At 41.2% G+C, this 12,172-nt stretch overlaps 1 protein-coding gene across 1 annotated transcript in view; it reads right to left on the bottom strand.

The window, feature by feature from the left end:
- ppp1r35 (protein phosphatase 1, regulatory subunit 35) overlaps window positions 1-12,172 on the bottom strand; it is a gene marked incomplete at its 3' end in the record, with an annotated part of 71,008 nt that overhangs the window by 37,738 nt on the left and 21,098 nt on the right. Inside the window, exons 4-5 of the mRNA XM_084312080.1 lie at window positions 12,008-12,150; window positions 11,764-11,854 (exon numbers count right to left, since the gene is read on the bottom strand). Coding sequence (XP_084168206.1) covers window positions 11,764-11,854; window positions 12,008-12,150 — 234 coding nt within the window. The remainder of the gene's footprint in view (window positions 1-11,763; window positions 11,855-12,007; window positions 12,151-12,172) is intronic.

Here is a 12,172-nt window from a genome sequence, read left to right as displayed (position 1 = left end):
AGTAGCTGAACAGTAGCCTGGCTGAACAGTAGGCTGAACAGTAGCTGAACAGTAGCCTGGCTGAACAGTAGCTGAACAGTAGCTGAACAGTAGCTGAACAGTAACTGAACAGTAGCTGAACAGTAGGCTGGCTGAACAGTAGGCTGAACAGTAGCTGAACAGTAGCCTGGCTGAACAGTAGCCTGGCTGAACAGTAGCTGAACAGTAGCTGAACAGTAGGCTGGCTGAACAGTAGGCTGAACAGTAGCTGAACAGTAGCCTGGCTGAACAGTAGCCTGGCTGAACAGTAGGCTGAACAGTAGCTGAACAGTAGCCTGGCTGAACAGTAGCTGAACAGTAGCTGAACAGTAACTGAACAGTAGCTGAACAGTAGGCTGGCTGAACAGTAGACTGTCATTAAACAACATTAAAACACATTTAGAATGTCACACATTTTATGAGCGAACGAATTTCGTTCGAGTGGATTTATTGCAACTTAATGCTGTCCTTATTTTAATGTTGCGCTTTGTTATTGCGTGGCTTGAATCCGCAGCAGTAAGCCAGATAAACAAATTTATTAACGCGCCTGGCAGGCATCCTCGAAATTCTCCGCTGTCTCCTCTCTCTGCAAGCAGTGCTCCACTGTCCGGCTGCTCTGCCTGTCTGTGTCTGTCTGGCTACCCTGATCCAATCACATTCAGAGTCCCGTCAGTGTTTCTCCCCACAGTCTGCGAATCAGAGCACAGTAGGGCGGGTTTTCACGGAATGAGTGTTGTCTCTCAGCGGGTCCGAGTCAGAGCGAGAGTTGACAGCGCATCTACAGTAGTAGTCTAATCTGCAGGTACTGTACCTAGTAACCTCGTTCCCAGTTTTACAGTATCTCCGTGAGATAAATGTAGCTAGTTAGCCTAGTTTCGCCAGCAGGCAGTTAGTAGAAAAATATGGCATGCTCATGCTGAATGGACTGAAAAATATGCGTTCATCCTCCCAGCACCAAACCAGTGCCTAATATGCCAAGAAACGGTAGCTCTTGTGAAGAGTGGCATATTTGAAACGCCACTACGAAACAAAACAGTTATTTTGATGCAGCCTTTCCTCAAAATGCAGTGCTAAGAACCACAAAAATAAATGGAATGAAATCATCATATCAAGCTGCAAGCAGAATTATTGTTAAAGCTATGTCACAACGAGAAAAAGCAACCAAGTCTTCACTCAGTGGCATGGGTGTTGGCTAAACACAAGAAGCCATTCTCTGATGCATACATAATAAAATAATGTATGACTGAAGTGATGGAGACCATGTTTGAAGGCAAACAAAAGCAAATCCCCCTCAGATCGCACAGCAACCAGAATAACTGAAATACTGGCTGATGATTTGATTAAACAGCTTTGTGATAGAATTTAAAAACAAAATGCATAGTGCATTTCCATAGCTGTGGATGAGTCCATTGACACCACTGAGAATGCTCAGTTGCTGGTGTTTGTGAGGTTTTAGTGAGACTACAGAAGGTTAACTCTTTCACTAAACTATCATGACTTCCTTGGGTGTGTGTTGGCAGTGCCACAAGACAGAGTCGTTGTCATAACAAAAGAGTCTGCACTAGAGGAGTTAATTGCACCCAGAGAGAGAGAGAAGGGGGCCATGCAGGATTACAATGCATTCTGATTAGGGTTGTAGTTGTTTAACACTAAGTGTGAAACTTTCAAGGCCATTTTCTCTGAATATGTTTTGTGATATCACCATGATTCATAGGAAGTAGCTTGAAAAGTATTCCACCAAAATGTTCAAGTGATGGCTTATTTTGAAGGTATGAATCTGTACTTTCATAATATGTAAAAAAGTTTACGTTGCCTCAACAAGTCCCTACTATCCACGGCTGGTCACATATGCTGTCCTGTCCACATTATTATTTACCGGAATCAATTTGAGATAAGATGATACAGATGAAGCTTTTAGTATTCATGGGCGCTTTGCCGCGACGCGCGCACGGTGATATCACGTCGTTGAAATGAATTAGGAACCCAGGCTGCTGTTCTATTTTATGCCGCCAGGAGGCGCAAAGTCATTAGACGGACGCTACAACGTCCTACACAGTATACTGTATAACGATCTGTATATGTTTTGTTGTCTAAAATAAATACCATACCATATGTCTACAGCAATGTTGCTGAATAAAATAATTAACCAGTTAAAACCTGTCAAATGGAGCAGTCAATGTGTATATTTTGTGTAGATTGCTAGTGGAGGTGCCAGGTGGGCTCTGTTTATAAGGGATATATAATGGATATATTTTGTCTAGTACCGTGGTCTAATGGTTTATGCCCATTCCTCTCAAGCCGACGCCCCGGGTTTGAATCCCAGCGTGTCTAATATATATATTTTTTTATTATTTATAAAATGAAATTGCCCGCAACGATGTGCATAATACAATAGTAATAATATATAATAAGAATCCAACCAATAGAGCGACATTGTGCAATAAACAAGTAAACAAAGTAGGGCATATCGGTATTTGTACATGAGTTATTCTCGAAGTCAACTTCTTGTCTGTTGTTGCTACGCAACTTCACTTGACTTGAAAAGCACGAACGATCCACAGTCGGGAAGTAATGTTACAGCTGAGTTCACTCATTCAGAACGGCGAAATGTAAAATGCTACCCAGGATTGTTGCGTTTCGTTATAAAAACTATGCGGTGATAAACAAAAAACGAATCGCAGTATGCAAAACGTGCGGTTCGAGGATCACAGATGGAGATGCAACGTCCAACTTCGTTCGACACTTGAACTAAGAAGCTGCACAAAGATCGGTAAGTGAATGAACGAATGAATGAAAACTTTATTTAACAGATTGCAGAATGGGTACAATACAGTACAGCTCAATATACACAATTGTTAAGGGGATGCAGACCAGAGAAAGACTTTCGTCTTGTTTACATCAGGGTCCCCCATAGTAAGTAACTTGGCTTGCTAGCTACAGTTAAATCAATGAGCCATCGACAGTGTGCTAACGTTATCATATACTCTCTTTTTTAGACTCTTTTTGTATCACAAACAGTACTGTATTTGTAAATCTGGTATGTCATAAATGTATAGATGTAGCAGTACTGTATCTGTATGTCATGTATGTCATGTTATGATGAATTGAAAATGGGGGACCCTGATGTAAACAAGACGAAAGTCTTTCTCTGGTCTGCATCCCTTTAACAATTGTGTTTATTGAGCTGTACTGTATTGTACCCATTCTGCAATCTGTTAATTTTCTTTCAATCAATCAATCAATCAATCAATCATTACATCCAAGATACACGGCTGCTGTAGTCTTGTCTTATAAAATACATAAACAATCAGCAATGTCTCGCTTGATGAATGGCCAGCAGTAGCCTAATTAATATTAATAAAAGTATTATCATTTTAATAATTGCGAAACGTGTTTAGTCCCTTGTTTGAGCCGAATCTGGGTTGAACATGATTTGTGGAACTCCCTCTGGTGTTGTGGTCATGGTATTCACTGACCTTTGGGAAGTATTTCGACATGTACATCGGTATCTTAGTGGTGTAGTGTACAGTATCTTGTAGACCAGGCCCATTGCAAGTTGCTGTACTCTGTCGTCTACTCTAAGCCATCCAAGGTAGTCGAAGTGGGCAGGGGTGAGGTGGGTTCTAGGAGTAAGGTCAAGCAGTAGTCTGACCAGTTTGTTTTGTGATGTTTGTAATTTAGTTTTTAGCGCTTTTGAGGTGCTTTGGTACCATGAGGTGCAAGCATAGTCGTAGTACCCTTGAATGAGTGCTCCTGCCAGAGTCTTCAGGGTATTCTTGTTTACCAGAGAGGAGATCCGGTACAAGAATCTTGTTCGTTGGTTGACATTTTTTTATTACATTGGTTGCCATTTTGTCACAGGAAAGATTTGCCTCTAGGATGGAACCCAGGTAGGTAATTTCATCTTTCCTTGTGACAATATTGTCACCCACTGTAACAGAGAAGCCGTTGGCCTTGCTGAGTTTGTTATTTGATCCAAGAGAGAGAGAGAGAACTCGCATGCGGGACCCTGATGTAAACAAGACGAAAGTCTTTCTCTGGTCTGCATCCCCTTAACAATTGTGTGTATTGAGCCGTACTGTATTGTACCCATTCTGCAATCTGTTAATAACGTTTTCATTCATTCATTCATTCATTCAGGAGCAAAGGTCAATGACCAAACACACCCAGACTACATACCATCTGTATTCCCCTCAACATCACAGTCTACACCATCTACGTCAACGAACATCAGTCGCCATGAGCGGCATGCAAAAAGGAGAGGGATGCAGCCAAGGAGGATGGTGACCAACAGAGAACCAAGGTCGAGTCAAGCTCCTTGACCGCTTCATCTGTGGACAGCAACGACACCAAATGCAAGATGATGACAGGTGTTACCTGGCCAGTGCTTCAGCACTTGTTTTCTTTCTTGCACACAGAGAAGACAAGGAGCACCATAATCTCACCCATAGATCAGATATTTATCACCCTTGTCAAACTGCGTCACGACATGTCCTTTGACCTCATCTCCCACATCAGAGGTGTGTCAAAGGCAACAGTCATTAGTGATGTGCCCAACGGATCATTTCAGTGAGTGAGCGATTCGATACACGCTCACGGCAATGAACCGATTCACTGATTCGACTCACGGTTCACGGTTCAGTGGCGCTTCCGGATCCCGCTGCGAATCAAAAACTATAAAAAAAATTGGCAGATGTTATACATACAATTACATACAATTATACATACAATTGTTAAGGGGATGCAAACCAGAGAAAGACTTTCGTCTTGTTTACATCAGGATCCCCCTGTTTACATCAGTAATCATCGGTAACATTTAGAATTGATTTCAAGGTCCTCCTCCTTATATACAAAGTATAAACATTGCGATCATCTACTATTGAAGGTTCCGAGCCACAGTCTAAAGAAAATCAGTGATGCAGCCTTTGCTAACTATGCACCAAAGTTATGGAACACACTACCTATGGACATTAGGGAAGCTAGATCTCTTAATATTTTCAGAAATAAGCTAAAAACGTACCTCTTCACCATAGCCTTCTAATACACCCCGCTGTTGATTGTACTGTAGCACTATTTTACTCTGGCCATTCTATTGCATAATTTTACTATCTATTCTACTATTCTATTATTGCACTGTATTATTGGTGTGCAAACCAGTCAACTTACAAAAAAGAGCCTGTTGGAGGATTTCAACAAGATAAATGCGACAACATTGCAAAATATTTCACTATAATATTTCAACGTGAAGTAAAAAATATTATAATAATTATTTGATCATGTTAAATAAGTGTGACTGACTGACGACTGTGACTGTACTGTAGCAACACTGACACTCACAGCACACAGCAGGCGCAGCAGGCGTCGGTGTCGGGACACGCATGGTCCAGTGACGGACGGCAGTAGTATAGTACACCAACGGAAATATTAAAGTTACACGTTGACCTATAATTCCGCCAAAGGATAATAAAAAAAACCCAACTAATGCTATGTTAAACCTACCTACCTATGACCGACTCATCACTAACAGTCATCAAAGTGTTCTGGACCTGGATAGACCTGATGTACGTCAAGCTTGACTTCTTGATTAAATGGCAGGACAGGGACCACATATTCTCAACCATCCCCCCAGTATTCAAAACAAAGTTTCCTCGCTGTGTTCAGAGTCTAGCAGGTGAAGCCAATCGTGATCAATACAGCAGCATCGACAAGATCATCCGAGTCTGTGCTGCTTTGGTGAATCTGGGAGACAGCATTGTTTTCAAGGATTAGAGAGACATTTGTGATTGACCTGTGATACAGTCCACATTACAGTTCTACTTTTATTTTGATGTGAAAAGTGATGCTGCATAAGAGGACTGCATTTAGCACTGACTGAGAAAGTACATATTACAGTTCTACTTTATAAAATGCTAATTGTAAATATGTTTGGCAATGTTAATTAATAGGAGAAGGTCCACATTACAGTTCTACTTTTGTTTTGATGTGAAAAGTGATGCTGCATAAGATGACTGCACTTAGCACTGACTAAGAAAGTATACATTACAGTTCTACTTTATAAAATGCTAATTGTAAATATGTTTGTCAATGTTAATAATATGAGAGTCCACATTACAGTTCTACTTTTGTTTTGGTGTGAACTTAGCACTGACTGAGAAAGTACATATTACAGTTCTACTTTGACATTTAAAATGTTGGACCAAAGCATTGCATGTAATTAGAATACAGGCAAATAAAAGTAATTTAGTTTAAAGTACAATCTTGGCTGTCTTTTTCTCTCAACGCTTCAATAGGTAGATGACTAAATGTAAATGTAAAATCAAATTTTAACAGATTGCAGAATGGGTACAGTACAGTACAGCTCAATACATAAAATTGTTAAGGGGGTGCAGACCTGAGAAATACTTTCGTCTTGTTTACATCAGGGTCCCCCAACAATTAGCATTCCAATGGTGTGTGTGGGGGTTGCCAATCCAATGTCACACCTACACAGGCTAGTCACTCTACCCCCCTGTTGGGATGGAGGGAGAGACGAGACAGACTGTTTTCAAGTTTAATGTACATTAGATCTCTTGTTTTTGAGACTATTCTATTGGCTTGCCTTAGAGTAGCCTGTTCATACATAGAGTGCAGGGATGGGTGACCTTTCACCCCTATGATCTTCCATGCGGTCTGCATCAGACGGACCAGTTTGGACTTTAATTGTACAGACAGGTTACCAAACCAAGCTGTAATACCATATCTGATGAGACTCTCTAATACAGATTGGTAGAAAAGTAACATACATTTTTGATGGAAGAAGAAGTAAAAAATTAGAAAAACAGGGATTCGAACGCTCAAAATGGTCAATTATTGCCGTGTTCTTGGCTGTCCGTTTACACATTGGAAAATGTTGTAGCCAGCTCACAAAGACTAACGTTACGTTAGCATTTTAACTTTCTCAGATAGCAATCTACCTGCATGCACCAATTGATCGTGAGGTCTATGTGGAACAACCTGAAGGTTATGCGATAGAGTCAGAAACAGGAGAAAAGCTAGTATGCAAATTACAGAAATCCCTATACGGTCTAAAGCAGTCAGGCAGAAACTGGAATGCTCTGTTACATGCATATCTCACTGAGAATGGTTTTGAACAAAATCCTGCTGATAACTGCCAATACACAAGGGAAAAACAAAATGAAAAAGTGATTCTAATTGTATTTGTTGATGATTTAATCATTGCTGGTAACAATGAGGAGGTTGTGAAAGGTGTCAAAATGATGCTTGCTGAGAGGTTTAAAATGAAGGATCTGGGAAAATTAAAACATTTTCTAGGATTGGATTTTAACCAGTCAAGTCACAATGTCACAACAGAGGTATGTGAACAAAATCCTCTCCAGATTTGGAATGCAAGAGTGTAGGTCCAGAGAGACCCCATGTGAATCAAAACTTGAATACACAGAAAATGCAGAAAAATTTGGAGACCCGAGGATGTATAGAGAGGCAGTGGGAAGTTTGATCTATTTGGCTACATGCACTAGACCAGATTTAAGTTTTGTAGTCAGTAAACTTTCCCAGCATCTTTCTGAACCAAGTGAAGAGCATTGGAACAATGTAAAACATGTGTTCAGGTATCTTAAGGGTACAACAGACCGTGGCTTATGTTTTAAAAAGAATGATACAGGTTAGGGGTGGACGGTATAAACGGTATACGGTATAAACGGTATGAATTTGCTCTATGGTATGGATTTTGACTATACCGTGTAACCGGTAGGGCAGCTCTAAAATAGCAATGACGTCATGTAACCACAGCGCGACTATTTCAATCGCATTTGCCCCTAAAAATAGATCGAATTAGTCATAGATAATAGATATGTGCAAACTGGAAAAAGTTATTTAGGAGGCTTCGCGCAGTGGGCGCATTGGGCGTGTCAACACGCAATTGTCATTTCATAATAAACACATATCACCGGCAAGTTTCAATTTCAGTTCCTGGCATTTTTAACCAGTGGAGAAAGGTAAGAGATCTTACCTATCGTTTTTCTTATATGAATTATTCTACGTTAATAAAACATACCTGGTGATCAACTACAGTTTGCTGTAAACATTATGATATGTGTGTACTAGTGTTATGATAACGACGGGAGGACGGCTGCAGCAGTGGATTTGCGAAATAGCATGCAGCTGCAGAGCCGCAGAGCCAGTGGCTCTTTCAGGTCTGGTCACAGGCCCGCTCAACAGCGCCCCCCCACCAAACGGCTGAACGACCTGAAAGAGCCACTGGCTCTGCGGCTCTGCAGCTACATATGCTTCTAGCAAAATCCAGCCCCGCTGTTTGCAATGGGAGCAGCACGGAGTCTCGACTCGGGACTTATTTTATTTGGAATATAATGACTTTATACGCAAAAGTAGCCTAGTTTTAAGTTAAAATATTAGAAATCTACATGCCTTGAGGATGTCATTCTTTATATAGCCTGCCTATCAGGCAAAAAAAATTATTCTAACGGAAACAATGATACCGTGATATATACCGTTACCGTCTATGCTTCAAATTATACCGTGATATAAATTTTAGACCATACCGTCCACCCCTAATACAGGTGAACTAGGCCTAATAGTCCACAGTGATGCTGACTGGGCATCAGACGTTGTAGAGAGACGTAGTACCACAGGGTACTGTGCCAGTCTAAGTGAGAGAAGCTCTCTCATTTCATGGAAGAGTAGAAGACAACCAACAGTTGCACTTTCTACCTGCGAGGCAGGATACATGGCCTTAGCATCAGCCATACAGATGTATTTGCAACAGCTACTCAAGGGTATTGATGGATGTCAGTATGCACAAACCAAGGTTTATGATGATAACCAAGGAGCTATTGCACTAGCCAGGAATCCTGTAAACAGGCAAAGATGTAAACATATTGATATAAAATATCACTTCATAAGAGAAACTGTGAATAGTGGGAGGATATGTTTGGAATATTGTCCTACTGACAACATGATTGCTGATGTGATGACAAAACCAGCCACTAAGCTACAACTGAAGAAGTGTGCTCAGTATTTGTTTGGCACTTAGTTAGAGTGAAAGAAAAGCATGGATGTGCCAATATGTTTTTTTTTGTTGTTGTTTATTTTGTATTGAAGGCCAAAGAGGGAGAATATATATATATATATTTTTGTTTTGTACCACAATAAGCTAAGTTCGAGTGGGGGTGTTAAATATATTATTATTATGTGCGCCCTTGCTCATTTGTGTTCTACAGAGGGCGATGTAGTAAATCCAGTATGTGACGTCACTGACGTTTCCTTTCCATTCCTGTTCCGGTCTATTATTTGTGAATGATTGTTGTTGATATATATAGCGGCACTACGACCGCATCTCGCCCCGCCTGAGAAATAAATATGCCAGAGGCTAAAGATGATCAATGAGTCGATTGAGTTCTATTCAATCGCCACCGCAACGCACTCCGTTTAACAGCGATCACAGCCGTCTGGTTTGATACAACCTAAAACCTAGGTTGTACTGTACCAGACTGAACAGGCTCTCCCCACGCTGAAGTTGCGTAGCAACGACAGACAAGAAGTTGACTTCGAGAATAACTCATGTACAAATACCGATATGCCCTACTTTGTTTACTTGTTTATTGCACAATGTCGCTCTATTGGTTGGATTCTTATTATATATTATTACTATTGTATTATGCACATCGTTGCGGGCAATTTCATTTTATAAATAATAAAAAAATATATATATTAGACACGCTGGGATTCAAACCCGGGGCGTCGGCTTGAGAGGAATGGGCATAAACCATTAGACCACGGTACTAGACAAAATATATCCATTATATATCCCTTATAAACAGAGCCCACCTGGCACCTCCACTAGCAATCTACACAAAATATACACATTGACTGCTCCATTCGACAGGTTTTAACTGGTTAATTATTTTAATCAGCGACATTGCGTACACAAACTTATTGTTAACAAGAAGCATTACACTAACGCTTTCTTCTGATGAAATGAATGGACTAGAGAGCCATACGTCGGCCGTCTAATGAAGTTAGATTTGACACGTTTTAATATATACACTTTGACTGCTGAATTTACACGTTTAACTTATTCATTCTTTAACTCAGCAACATTCTAATTGTGCAGTCTGTAGACATACTGTAGGACGTTGTAGCATCCTACTGTATGAATGAAGTCACCAGCTGTAATGGAACTGAATGGAACTCGAGCTTCCAATGAATGAACAAAAAGCCGGTGCGTCGGGCAGTTGTCACCAGCTGTATGAGAGCGCCCCCGCTGGTCATTGTTAACATTAACCATGCCAAACGGCATCAAAACGGCCCAAAAACAGCTGTTCCATGACTATTTCTGGCTGGATCTGTAGATGGAGATAAATTCTGGAAAAACAGGAGAGAGCACCAACACAGTTCCCCAATCCCAGAAATTATGCAGTCGAGATTCCTACATTTGGGGAATTCACAGGGGTCAGCACAGGGGTCAGCACAACCGGAGTGCAATGCTTCTCCCTGGCGAGACCTTCTGGAGCATGGCATCTAAAGCCAGCTATGACGGATCCATTGTTTAGCGATGACGGATCCATTGTTTAGCGATGACAGATCCATTGTTTAGCGATGACGGATCCATTGTTTAGCGATGACGGATCCATTGTTTAGCGATGACAGATCCATTGTTTAGCGATGACGGATCCATTGTTTAGCGATGACGGATCCATTGTTTAGCGATGACAGATCCATTGTTTAGCGATGACGGATCCATTGTTTAGAGATGACAGATCCATTGTTTAGCGATGACGGATCCATTGTTTAGCGATGACGGATCCATTGTTTAGCGATGACAGATCCATTGTTTAGCGATGACGGATCCATTGTTAAGCGATGACAGATCCATTGTTTAGCGATGACGGATCCATTGTTTAGCGATGACAGATCCATTGTTTAGCGATGACAGATCCATTGTTTAGCGATGACGGATCCATTGTTTAGCGATGACAGATCCATTGTTTAGCGATGACGGATCCATTGTTTAGTGATGACAGATCCATTGTTTAGCGATGACGGATCCATTGTTTAGTGATGACAGATCCATTGTTTAGCGATGACGGATCCAATTGAGAATATGAATATGATTCCCGATTGGACTGTGCAACATATTCGAGGGGTTTTGCAATATGGGATATATGTCTTGTTCACAATGGGGTCAGTTTCAAGACCGTTCTCGGGTTTCACCCCTTCTGCCAGTAGGTTCCCAGTTTCTCATGTAGCCAGAAATGTGCCTACGTGTACGAGAGCTTTATAAACGAGCGCCCAGAGAAGCATGTTCCGTCACCATGGCGACACCAATCATTAGTTTGTGTGGTCTCCATGGCTACATGGTCAGACCCTTCAAAAGGCGCCCAGGACGCAATATTACTGCTGATGCTGTGTAGAAAGCTCAGACTACAAGAAGTATTACATTGGTGTTACAGATCTATCTGCAGTAGATTTGGTATTGATCAGCAGCTTTAGAATTGATCAGAGATCTAACTTCAGTATTGATCAGTGGCCTTAGTATTGATCAGCAGCTTTAGTATTGATCAGAGATCTACCTTCAGTATTGATCAGATATCTAACTTCAGTATTGATCAGAGATCTACCTTCAGTAGCTTTAGTATTGATCAGCAGCTATAGAATTGATCAGGTATCTAACTTCAGTAGCTTTAGTATTGTATTGATCAGCAGCTTTAGTATTGATCAGAGATCTACCTTCAGTAGCTTTAGTATTGATCAGATTCTTGGTCCTTATTGATCTGTGGAGAGTTTGCTGCACGGCCTTCTGGGAGTTAAACTCTGCCCCCTGGAGGAGAAAATGAGAGATGACAAAGAGTTCATATCATTCAATTCATAAAAATAAAAAAACAGGATTCAGATAGTTTAGGTTTAGGGTTTAGGCTAATCAGTTTTTAACAACTGTCCTTTTGGTCGATTTAAGCTCAGTAACCATAGCAACCTGCAGGGATTCCAGCTCCGCCTTCAAGGCCAGGGTGGTGTTTAACTCCGCCTCTTCCAACAGGCCGACACCCACATCCGGATAGACTGGCTCCTCGTTGGCTAGAGCAGAAACAGGACACGCCTTCTGGCCCCGGGACCTGCCTATCATAGAAGAGAAGCGTTT

Source organism: Notolepis coatsorum (genome assembly GCF_963971535.1).
Source record: "Notolepis coatsorum genome assembly, chromosome: 4".
Taxonomy (NCBI): Eukaryota; Metazoa; Chordata; class Actinopteri; order Aulopiformes; family Paralepididae; genus Notolepis; species Notolepis coatsorum.
Note: the sequence above shows the minus strand (reverse complement) of the source record. Positions and strands in the feature narration are given on the sequence as shown.